At 46.3% G+C, this 12,995-nt stretch overlaps 1 protein-coding gene across 1 annotated transcript in view; it reads right to left on the reverse strand.

The window, feature by feature from the left end:
* Positions 1-698: 698 nt before the first annotated feature.
* LOC128328521 (solute carrier organic anion transporter family member 1A2-like) overlaps positions 699-12,995 on the reverse strand; it is a 43,702-nt gene continuing 31,405 nt past the window's right edge. Inside the window, exons 11-15 of the mRNA XM_053258586.1 lie at positions 10,300-10,465; positions 9,249-9,433; positions 7,937-8,001; positions 6,297-6,414; positions 699-4,895 (exon numbers count right to left, since the gene is read on the reverse strand). Of these exons, the coding sequence (XP_053114561.1) occupies positions 4,655-4,895; positions 6,297-6,414; positions 7,937-8,001; positions 9,249-9,433; positions 10,300-10,465 (775 nt within the window). The 3' untranslated portion in view covers positions 699-4,654. The remainder of the gene's footprint in view (positions 4,896-6,296; positions 6,415-7,936; positions 8,002-9,248; positions 9,434-10,299; positions 10,466-12,995) is intronic.

A 12,995-nucleotide genomic window follows, 5' to 3' on the forward strand; every position in this document is an offset into this window, starting at 1 on the left:
AGCCTGGACCTAAAGGCCTTTGGAGGGCCCCCGCTGCAAGTTAAGCATCATTTTTTAACACGTCGGTTCTTGAGGGCACAAACCATACCACCCAGAACAGACTAAAGAGGATTTGGGGGGGCCCAGGGGGTGTGGAGGCCCTGGACCTCAGCCCCAAAGTACAGGGGTAAGCGCGCCTCTGCTCCCAATGCTGGAAGGGAAATTCAGAGGCCAGTAAATCTGGAGGGGGCACACGCTGCTTAATACAGCAAGCAGCTGTTGTCGGAGAGAGAAAGTGGCTCCCGGAAGGTAGAGAGGAAGATGAGCAACAAGGTAGGGTTTGCAAGAGCATGGCTATGGCAGCAGTCTCTCAGGCGGGGGCTTTACTTTAATCATAAACATGCACATATAAGAACACCCTCAGTTACAAAGACCACTTCATACATTCCACAAGGGTTTTCGAGGGTGTGTGTATATACCCACTAAGGAGCTGAGACTATCCCGAGCATGTGCCCCTGTTACGGTACTTGTGGTTTCGTTGGTGGTTTCATTGGTGGGTAGCTGAGAAAGGCATTCCAGTTCCAAAGTGTCCAGTATCTGCTGCACTGGTTTCTGAGACTCTGCATTCAGCACTGAGTATTCTGTGCTTGCATTCTCCATCAGAATCTAACTACTAGACTGGACCTCATCCCCCATTATCAATATTTGATGGTGACAAATATTGTCATCAGGCACATTTATTTTTTAAAAATAATGGGTACCTAGACAATAGGCACGTTTCTTTTTTAAAAAATACTTTTATCCCACCTTTCAAACATGTCCCCCAAGGCAGCTTATGGCCATCAACTAAAACATCGTTATTAAAATAAAATGAGTGTAAGCACAATTACCAATAAAACACAACAAAAATAACATAAAAACAGCAACGTTGAGGAGTGCAAGCCAGCATGAGTAAATCAAACCCTGCTAAATGCCTGGGCAAATAAAATTGTTTTACACAGCATCCGAACAGTAACAAGGCTGCTGCCAACGGAGGCGTTAGTGCCTAAGGTCATGACTAATGGTGCATTTGCAGAAGGATATTGTGCAAGCAAGTTCCACAACCAACAACAAAATAAGCCTAGTGCAATACAATAAACAAAACACTCAAACTAGAACAAGATAATACATTCAAAGTATAGAATGATATTTATGTAAATAATCATATTTCTTTTAACCATAGCCTGCCCATGAACAGGCCCAGAGGGGTTGAAATGTGTCTGGCCAAGGATCTGTACTTTGGATTTGATCCATCTCCTTTCTGTTATATTCATTGGTAGTCTTCCGGTCTCATGTCATACAGGAGAACCCTGTTATCTGTGGGGGTACTGTTCCATGGCAGGGGATAATGGGATATTAGGGCAATGGGAATTGGGTGGGTTAGGTTCCTGAGGCAGCAAAAAATGGGAGAAAAAGGACAAAATTGGGCTGAAAGTAGGGGGAATGGGGGATTTTCTATGTTCTGTGTGTCCCCAGATATCCAGCAATGCCCCCCAAAAGTAAATAAAAAAATAATGTGCTGGAGAGGGGGTTGCAAAAAAAATCACACACACACACATTTTTCCCCCCTCATAAAAATGAGCAGCTTTCAGTCTGTCCTGACCATCAGGCCTGCAGCGGCCACATTTGCAATGGTGTTCTCAAAGCTTTTAGAAGTATTAAAAACACAAAGACGACTAGAAAATTTTATCAGTGTTGTCAGAGGGATAGATACGAAAATTGGCAGGAATGTCCTCCAAAGATTACTCCATGAAGAGAGTGCAATTTTTTCACTTTTACCTTAACTCTGATCTTAACCATTTGCTCTGTGCAAAAAATGACTGCAACTTTATCCTGACTGTTTGGAAATAGGGATAAAGAAGAGGTGATGACACAGAGAAAGCTATAAGTGCAACAAGGCTGTCACCTATTCGCTGCCTCTCAGGAGCCAGGCATTGCCGAAAATCATTGTGAGCATCCATCCCAAGATGGTACTGACAGCCAACCATGGTGGTCAGTGTTCCCTCTAACAGGGATTCCCAGACGTGGTTGACTACAACTCCCACAATCCCCAAGCAGAAGCACAGCCAGATTAACCTATTAGCAAAAGTAGCATTTGCTATGGGCCCCGCATTTTTGAGGGCCCCACACTAAATGTTTGCAAGCTTTTCTCCTATTCCTATAACCTCCTCTCGTGTATAACCTCCTCGCAGCTTAACTCATTCTTGTTGAAGGGAAAGTTCACTTTTCTGCCCAGGTAGTGCTCCAAATGGCGAAAAGCCGGGGCTTGCAGCAGCTCGAAGGAAATAGCCTGTCCATTGGCTCTTGGAAATTTCTTGTCACACTTACTTTAGGGTCCTTTTATAACATATGCTCCAGGCCCCGCACTAGCTTAATCTGGCCCTGAGCCATTGCAGCTGGGCATTCTGGGAGTTGTAGTCAACAACATCTGGGAATCCCTGTTAGAGGGAACACTGATTGTGGGCCGGGCTCATGGAATAAGACTGCACTGCAACATGGATGCATGGGCGGGTGGGGAGGCTTCCCAAGCCTTGCCTTTTCCCAGCCCCAGACAATCCTTGTAAGCCTGGTGGTAGCGCACTCCATGCTCCCACACAATCCTCCCTGCTCTGGGCAGCACAGAGAGGACGGATTGATCCGAGGTTGGGACTCATTGTCTCGGCCTCCATGGATCCCACAATGCAGTGTGTGACACGTTCTAGGCACCTGTCTCTGTGTGTGGCCGGGCCGGAAGCAACCCATGCTCACACACGAGCAGGTAGCTTGAGGTAAGGACAGCTGGACTTAAAAGCTGGGCTAGGCAGCACTGACCTGCCGGGATCGGCACCAATCTCAGGAGTTCTCACACACAGCTTAATCCAGGCTGGGTGTCCCTAGCCCAGGTTAGGCTGTGTGCGAGAACAGCATCAAGGTCTTCCACTAGTGGTTGTGCATCATCACATTGCACCAACTTCACAACAACTGTGTTCGTTATGCAAGTGAACCCATTTGTTGAGATGGCAGCCACTATGCATAACTTTTTTAAAATGGGTAAGGCTCATGGTTCAGTGGTAGAGCAGAAGATCTGCCTGCAGGATGTCCCTGGCTAAGTCTCTCATATCCCCTGTTTAGAAAGAATTACAGGTAGCAGGGATTGGGAGAAGTGAGGACCTTGGAGAGTTGCTAACAGTCAGAGTAGACCAAACTACATGTTAATGTTAAACTTATAGTTTGACCTTGTGTGTTTGTTTTTTAAGGTTAAGTTTCAGTGGCATATGGAGAGAGGGTGTTTAACCCTTTGCACTATAGTCCTGATGAAAAGCTCAGTGTTAAAGGATCTTTGCATGCAGAAGGTCCCAGGTTGAATCCCTGGCAGCATCTCCAGGTAGAGCTGCCTGAAACCTTGGAGAGCTGCTACCAGTCAGTGTACTGTAGACAATACTGAGCTAGAGGAACCAGCAGTCTGACCCAGTCTAAGGCAGCGATGTTCCTAACTACTCTTTGCCTTAGGAGGGAGGCTTCCATGGATGTGACTAGGGTTATACATAGCAAAGACAAATGTGTTAAGAACCTGACATTAAGATGTAGAATTTTGCAGTTTTATGAATCACTAAATGTTTCAGCTTTTTGGAATTTCTGAATTTGTGGAGACTTGAGAGTATTTTATCTTGGATCCAAAATATTAGGAAAGAACACAAGCATAACTATAACCTAATTTGTCTATAATGTGCAAGAACTTTGGTACAGACACAGTCTGACACCCTCACTAACCATGCAAAGAGTCCTTGCTGAGGAGAGCTTCTGGAACTCAGCTGCAGCTATCATGCAAGAGTGGCAATTTTTGCCAATCCCTCCTTCTCCCAGAAGTGCTCTGCACCAGCCAAAAATACGTACCTGAGGGCTGCACAACCCTCAGGGATGTATTTTCCAGTAACACAGAGCACTTCCAGGTGAAGGACAAATCGGCAAAATCCCTTGAGTGATATCTGTGGTGGATCTCTGGAAGCTCTCCTCAGTGGAGACACAATTCTGCTCAGCGCATGGCCCCATGGTTAGTGAGGGTGTCGGCCTGTGACTGTAGTGGTTTGGGGACAGATCCACATAACCCTCTCTCTACTCTTCTTCTAATCTGTATTGACTTTTTTCAGTCAACTCAAGTTGAACTTCAGTATAAGTTGTTCCATATTTGTTTTATATGCTGGTTGATCAACCCGCATCAGGGAGACTAAAAAAGTAGGCTATGCAAATATGGATTAACTCACAAACTCAACCTGATCTCCTGGAGGCCCTTGAGCCCTGGAGACTAGTCCCTGTTTTATCCCTGAACCCAGCAGACAAGTGAATAAACTATAGTGACTGCCCTTGTTGCTTCTCATCTCTTGAGCTGAGAGGCTCACGCCCTGACCCTACAAATAACCCCTAATGCCCCTTCCATACTTTTCAACAGATCTTGAAACAACAATGGAAATAAGTGAAATACCAGGAAACTTGGATGTGGTGCTAAACACACATACGCAGTGGGGTAGTATAAGCCTTAGTCATCTACTACTACCTGCTGTGTGTACCTTACATTCTGCAAGGTTTGCTGTAGATGACATGCACACAAGTTATAATTGGCTACGTAACCTTCATCTGAGGTTCAAGCTTTAAGTTTCAGTCATTCATTATTACTTAAGCTTGTGTTTATATAGGCAATGGTCTCCTGATGTACGCTTGTACAGTTCTGAGCTTCATGTACATCCTTCTGTTCCACTGGTCTGTTTTCCTCTCCTTTGGCTTCCATCTCAACATTCTCACTCATCAGACTCTTGGACTGTTTCTTTAAAATGAGAAGTATAAACACACAAGGGATGTAGGATAGTGCACGGAGGACTGATGGAAGTCCCAGGTACAGCAATCTGAAATACAGTTTGAAACACATTAACAAAGAGTAGCCACAAATCACCATGGCTGAAGGCTCCAGTGTACAAGGACCTCACTGCACCAGTCGTCCTGTTTTCTGTCTTGTTTTCAGTAACTGTTTCAGTATATTGTAATGTGCAGTTCTACCATTAGCACACATTACACAGACTGACATACAGTGCAAGGATACACCAGTGCAGCAAGAGAGCAGATGAAAAGAACTTCCCAACTAACTGCACTGGTACAGCTGGGAAGCGTCAAGTTTCGACACCCACCCGTTCTCCAGGAATCCCTCTGTGCCATCCAAAAATATGTCCCTGAGGGTCAGCAAGGAGGGTCGACTGCTTCCTGTGGAAGCGAGGGCATCAAAAATTGCTGCTTCCCTGCTCACCAGTGCAGTTAGTTGGGGAAATTCTGTTTGGCTGCTCTCTGGTAGGGATGTGCACGAACCTGTTCGGAGGCCCTTTTACGGACCTCCGAACAGGTTCGAACACTGGGGGGTTCGAAGTTTGAAGCGGGGAGTGTCTCACTTTAAGAGCAGGGGAGGGTGCACTTACTCCTCCCTCTGCTTTCCCCCCACCAGCACCTGGCATTTTACACGTCCTACGGGTGGCAGCATACTTCCCTCTTGCCCTGTTTGCTCTTTGGCCAGAAGTAGCCCATCAGCTACATACATGTTGCACTCACGCACGTTGGGCAGGCACATGCAATGTGCGTGTTCATGCACATGACGTGCGCATGTGCACCAGCTACTTCCAGCCACTTCCAGCTGAAGAGCAAATGGGGCGGCAGGGAAGTGCATTGCCACCCCGTAGGACATGTAAAATACCGGGCGCCAGCCAGTGGGGGGGGGAAGCGGAGGGAGGTGTAAGTGCACCCTCCCTTGCCATTAAAGTGAGACACCGCCTGCCCCCTGCCATTTAGCCAGCCCCGCTTGGTTCCGTGCACATCCCAACTCTCTGGCTGCATCGGTGCATCCTTGTTCTGTATGTCAGCCATTGACTTGGTGCAAAGGGAAGAGATCCCAAAACAGCAGTCTCCATAAATGGCAAATGTTTACAGTAAAAACCTGCTATTCTGATCTTCCGTATCATTTTTATTCTGGTAGTCTTGCCATTTTGAGAGGGTTTGAAATTTTTCAGAAGGGAATTCCGCAGAAGGAAAAACAACTTGGGGCATGCTCTGCAGCAGAGAAAGAAAGAGCAGGGAAGGTTGACCACTCCCCACCCCCACCCTGCTTCTCTGCTCTAAATTCCCTTCTCCTCATTGGGCTTGCTTTGGGGGAAAGTGGGGGGGAATGGGGTTCTGTTGCACAGATTAGCATCTATTGTGTAACGAGCCCTTGAAGTATGGTAGAATGAGGTAAAGCCACAGAGTGAGAAGTCGGATAACGATACCTGTAAGTGTCAGAATCATACATCCGACACGCTCCTTCTGCATCACAGCTCTTGGTTCCCCATTTCAAGCATGTGGTGTCTATCATAGCTCCAAAATAAATGGGTGATGGGATTCCAGCTACAAGAAAATATGACATGAAGGTAAGAAAAACAGTTGTTAGTGCTTTTGTAACCCATGTATCTATTCCGCTGTTTGAAGGAGCCATAACAAAGCTCTTGGCTTGCTATTAGTTATACTTTTTTCCTTCTAGAGGAGGGTCTGAGCATTTTATCAGACATGCTTTTATCAGATACGGCTTATCAGACATGCACTGAACCCACTGAAACATCATTCAGATGTCCATATTCTTCTGCATGTGTTGTTTTTTTAAAACATTTTTTTAAAAAAAAACGGGTTTTTTAACATCTAAGATCATACTTATGCCCATATTCTTAGAGAATGCATAGGGATGTGTGAATGGTTTCAAATTCGAACCAGTTCAACATCAAACACGGTCAGTTCGATGGTTCTCTGTAAAACCAACCCTGAACAGAACTGGCCCCTGTTTAGCCCAATCTCAGACTGAACAAGCCTCAGTTTTGGTTCGGTGGGCAGGGAGTGTTTAATTTTTTCAAAAGTGTAATTAAACTCACTGCCACCTGGGGGCTTCTCCATGGCCAGGGGTGGTGTCTCCCATCCTCCAGCTAGCCTCTATTTAATTCCAAATAGCCTGGTACGGGTGGTCTTCGGCCCATTCCAGGCCTGTCCTCCATGGCAGCAGCCATTTTGGAGGCCACTATGCATGCCGAATGGGCCTCTGCATGGCCATTTAAAAAAATGTGTGTGTTTTTTAAAAAAATTACACCCCCCCCCCCCCACACCCGAACCCAAACCAAACTGGGTGTGTGTGTGTTTGGGGGTGGCAAAACTGAACATGCCTGGTCAGGTTCGAGTCCAGTCCAGACTTGAACCGAACCGGGCAACACAGTTTTATGCACCGAACCGGGTTTTGTTCGGTTTTGTGAACTGAACCGGGCAACAGAGTTTTGTACCCCCTTGAGTCAGCAGGGAGTAGCTCAATAATCTACCACCTGAGGTGATTCTCTCACTTTGCCTCAGGAAAGGGCAACCCCTGCACAAAGACATAGCTCTTCTGGCAGCTCTCATCAGCCAGGCTGGGGAAATATCAAGCAGGGGTTGACTTCGCTTCTCCAAATATCCTGTTCATGTCCTCAGGTAGAACAAACTCAAATGTATCATAAATACAAGTTGCAGGGGAGCAACAGCAGAGAGGGCATGCCTTCATCTCTGATGTGTTGGGCCACTGTGGGAAACAGGGTGCAGGACTAGATGGGCCTTGGGCCTGATCCAGCAGGGCTGTTCTTATGTCCACCCATGCTGATATGACCAGACAGAGCCATAGCTGCTTCGGTCTCCCATTCTGCTACAGCAGCCGAGTTGTTCAACTTGGAACAGATGCAAGGGACTATCTACAAAGTGCTTTGCAAATAACCACAGTGGCCCATTGAGGGATCCTTCAGTTCTCCATGTAGGCCAGATTGTTAAAGGCCTCTCAGTACTCAGAAAGCTCTGCAGACCAACACTGTGCAGATACAACGCAGTCAGAGAAATACAGTTCAATGTAACACATGTGCCTTACCAAATACTCTTATTGCCAGGGTATGGAGGCCCACACCAAATGACTTCTCCTCAGGCTTTAGGGACCTAGGAAATGAGAAGAGCATTTATACTAAAACAATCATTGGAATATTTACTCTTGGGGTTTTTCCCCATCTATTGCTGCTGAACTGTGTCTGCCACCTGGGGGCTTAATAATAATAACAATAATAAATAACAACAACAACAACCACCACCACCACAAAAACAACATTTTCCTTCACTGGGCACCTTTGGACATAATGGAGAACCTGAGGTGAACTCACCCCGGTTCGCCACCTGTGTCTTCCAAATGATCAGAACCATGGTTCCCAGACCCAACCATGGTTCTGATTTGGCCCCCAAATCTTGGAATGAAATCTCAGTCTGTAGAGAGTTTCACTCACCCAACCAAGGGTCCATTCTGTCCACTGTTATGTCCAGATTCTGCCTTCACTCAAAACCACAATTAAGGGAAGAAGCTCCTCCCCTGGGCTGCAATGCTACTGGCTGGTGTAGGCTATCCTTCCAGGGTCGGAGGAAGCCCCTTCAGCCAGTCTAATGAGAGCTGCTGCTGCGCTGCTGGCTCAGGGCACTTTGGGATGCAGGAGGACCTCCCCGCCCAGTTTCCAGCTTTGGCCTCTGCCACGACACCACGTGTGGGTGTGTGGCATAGCAGAGGAAAAGACAGATACCACTTGTCTGCCGAAGAAGGCAGGTGAGCTCCTATCATCCACCCAGCCCTCCCAATCAGCGGTGTGAAGTTGTGTGAACAACCCCAATTACTTTCTAAGATTTAAAAGGCATTTAGGTTGCCATTCTGATGCTACAATCTTAGACATGCTTCCCATACAACATTCTATTATCACGTGCTGATACCTGAATGTTCATCATCGGATACAGTGGAGGGAAATATTTTAATGGTATATTTGCACCTGCTTTTCCCTGTAGAATTGGTGCATTTCACGCACACAGCAAGCAATGAGTCCCTTATTCATGAAGGACTCGAGTTCCCTTCACATGCACGCCCAACAATACTGAGTTGCTTCCGCATGGTACAATCCCATGCTGTACAGGCACGTGCGTGTATAACGTGACCACATGGGTGGACTGATTACATGACTCTTTACCACAAAAGCATCACCCCAAACCATTATTCTCCAAAAGAGAAGGCGGGCACAGAACTATCATCTTACTAAGCTGAAAAGATCTGCTCTTTCATATAATCCACAACAATCAACAGAGGAGAAAAATGGACATTCCCATGTCAACAACATTGCATTTTGGCTTTTTGAAACAGATGATTTCCCCCATACCTTATTAGGACCATATAACCAGGCATGGCTCCAAAGGAATAAATTAAACAGCAGATGAAGGATAAAATTAAGAAGTACTGCAGCATCACACCACATTTGTCCTCTCTGTTGCACTGTCCCAGCACTGCCGAGCCATTTCCAGCTGGAAATTCTGGTGTTGAAATGCAGGAGCAGTTTTTAAATACCTGCCAAAACAGAAATTGTACGTGCAAATCCAGCTGTGGACATTGATGGGGCTACAGACTGAAAAATGCTGCTCTCTGGGATATTGTACTAGTAAATGAAGCTTACTTTCTGCAACTGGCAGATACTGGAAACTCCCTGCCTCTAACTTAAGAGGGTGAGAAGGTACAGGCTAATCATAATAAATGCATGCATACATACAAAAATAATTCTAGTATGCAAGAGGACAGAGAGACTGTTAACAGGCCAACATTCCATCTCATGAATGGCTTAGCTGTGCTACAGTGTTAGACTCTACACTGTTTTGACTGTTAGATGCAAAATGTCCCATCTCAGTAGTAGTCCAAGCATCTTGGACTATATGTACACCAAATTCCAGCTATCCACTATTTCAAGGAAGATAAATGCATCTCATTGGACAGGTCCACACGTAACAGTACACAGAACTGTAGTGTAACCTCCAGACTTGATTACTGCAATGCGCTCTATGTGGGGCTGTCTTTGTAGTCCCTGCAACTGGTACAAAATGCAGCAATTAGGTTGATCTCTAGGGCATCTTGAAGAGACCACATTACACCTATATTAAAAGAACTATATGGGCTACCAATACATTTCTGAGAGAAATACAAAGTGCTCTCAGCCCTATCTTGGAGATGCCAGGGAAGGAATTTGGAACCTAGATGCTCTTCCCAGAGCGGCTCCATCCATCTTACAGTGCTCACACTTCTAGTCTCTCATTCATATGCAACCAGGGTGGGCCCTGTTTAGCTAAGGGGACAAGTCATACTTGCTACCACAACACCAGCTCTCCTCTCCAAGTTTGCATGTATTAATGACAGTGATGTGCCTTTGGAGTGGTATGCCTTACTGTATTTTTCCCAGTTCCATTTGAGACTTCACATCCAGCAAGGCATGCCGAGATGTAGGCTATTCCGTTCTCTCCACAAACTGGATCCCACACCTTGGCTGGGCAGCCACAACCATGATTGCAGTCTGCATACAAAGTTGTTCCTTCATAGGAGACTTGATCAATCCTGGAAAATATGCAAAAGATGAGCAAGGAGTGTGTAGCTATGGGTAAAAGACCAATGAACCTCTTCCAGATGGTAAGAGTTCCATGTCTTGACTTCAGGTGATGGCAGCAGAAAAGGAACTTACTGGGTAATTTTATGATGCTCACATTGCAACCTTTTGAGTCAAAGATTTATGAAATCCTTCTTGATTATCCTTTCCATTTCCCCCATCAGGAGTGGGGTCAAGACAAAGAGAACAAGGAAAGGTTATAGAGGCAGGAGAGTGCTGGAGACACAGCTCTATTGCATTGTCGGTTTGTACCTTCTATCCTAGTGACCACCAGGGGCATTAGGAGCAGAGATAGTGAGAAAGGGCCTTCCTCTTTATTCTCCCTCTTGTTGGCTCTTCCTCTGCTGTGGCTTCCTCTGACTGGTAGACTGATACTCCCGCAGATGTTCACTTCCTCCTTCTTGCTCCCTGCTCTGCTGCATTCTCCATTAGCCTTGCAGGTTTTTTTCTCTCCCTCTCTGCTCTGCACTATGAAGACAGAAAGCGCAGAGACACGGGCCTTTCCTGTCCAAGTCTGTAACTTCTCCAATAAACCTTACTTTATTTTGAACCTTAAACATCTGTCCCAAGATATTCTGTAATGGGCTTGCTCTTCTCACACACATCTGCTCTGCTGTAATTGGGCTGAACTAGACTTCCCCGCCCCCAACAGGGAGATGTGCTCCTGGGTTTCCAGAGAGACCAAAGTCTGGCCGCTACTTGTGCCCAAGAGGAAATCTGAGTGCAAAGCTAAAAGACATACAGCAATTATTCTCTTGCCCATTTCATTTCCCTCCTCTCCTTTGTGTTATCCTGCAGGGACAGAACAGAGGGCATCTCCTCACAACCGCCCGTAAGTAGTTACAAAGTAAGTAGGAGGGAACCAGAGGTTCCTGGGGAGTGCCTCCTCCTGGTGGGGCTTGTTGTCCAAACCCACTGACAGCCCCGTTACCACCTGACATGGAAGATTCTACTGGGAATCTCTGCCCAACTTCAAATCTAGGTGTCAAGTTGGATGGAGATTCTTGGTAGGGATGTGCACAAACCATGGTTTGAGCACATTTGGAGAGTGAGGCCTGGCCGCTTTAAGAAAGAGGAGAGCAGGTCCTTACCTACTCTCCACTGCCCCATGCAGCTTCCTGCTAGGGCGGCACACGTCCCAGGACGTCCCTCACGACGTCAGCATACACATGGCACCCATGCATGTGCAGACACCACATGCGTGCTGATGCCACATGGGACTTCTTGGGGCACGGCCCACCCCAGCAGGAAGCTACATGGGGCAGCGGAGAGCAGGTAAGGACCTGTGCCCCTCTTTCTTAAAACTCCTGGGCCCCACTCATGAAATGTGCTCGAACCATGGTTCATGCACATCCCTAATTCTTGGTAGAATCTCGGTCAGAAGTCAGTAGCTGGGCATGTCACTGGGTTGGGCTGACACACCACGCGCAAGCTACAGGAGCCTCTGGTTCCCTCTTATGGACTTTGTAGGTACTGCAGGAATTATTTATACCCAAGCCTTGGATAACCTTCCCTGGCCAGAACTTAGCTATGGGGCTCAGGTTCATGTTCAGCTGTTGTCCACTGCCTATAAAATGAAGCCCACACTCCATTGTTTTTCAAAGTAAATGCTTCGGACTCCCAGGACACTTAGTATATTTGGGGTTGGGAGTAGCTCTGCTGTGTTTTCACCCTCTTCTGCTTTTTCCCCCTCAAATTCATATTGGGTTTTCAGCTCTGGGCTTGACCATCCAATTTTGTGTGTGTTGCTGAGCTTTGATCAAAGTCTACTTGGACCGGTAAGTCTCTACTAAACTTTTTAAATGTTTTAAACTCTTTAAGCTAGCTCTTTTAACTTAACTTTCATTTCTTGGAGTGTGTGCTTCATTTTCTAAGCAGTGAGCAAACAGTTGAAGAGAAACCTGAGCCCCATAGCTAAGCTCTAACCAGGCAAGTCTAATGGGGAATCTTGGGTATAAATAATTCCCGCACGACTTATAGGCGATCATGAGAAGGTGCCCAGAGTGAACTGGTTATAGGTGGGAATCTATTGGTGATGGAGTTCGAGTGCATCGAACTTTTGCACCAACTATCCCATTGACCACTAGGGGCACTGGGAGTAGAGGTAGTTAGTGAGGGTCTTCTTACCTGCCCCTGCTTTACCTCTACTCTATGATCCCTGCCTTGATTCCTCAGGTATTTCCTGTGGGGAGTCAGTCCACTTCCTTTCCTATTAGAGAGTAGATGGAAACATATCTCTCTCCCCGCATCTATCCATTATGTAGCTCTTAGACAGAGCTAGGTATTTACTATCCAGAATGTACTTCATCAATAAACCCATTTAGTTTCGACTGTATTACAGTTTCCATGCATGTTCTTTATATGGCTGCAGCAACAAAAACTCTGCACTCTACTCTGTAACTGGAGTGGGTTGCTTCCTTTGTTGGCACTCTGAAAGATAATTAGAAACTCTAACAGAATCACCTCTCACAGAGGGAAGGT

This window comes from Hemicordylus capensis, chromosome 5 (assembly GCF_027244095.1).
Source record: "Hemicordylus capensis ecotype Gifberg chromosome 5, rHemCap1.1.pri, whole genome shotgun sequence".
Lineage (NCBI taxonomy): Eukaryota > Metazoa > Chordata > Lepidosauria > Squamata > Cordylidae > Hemicordylus > Hemicordylus capensis.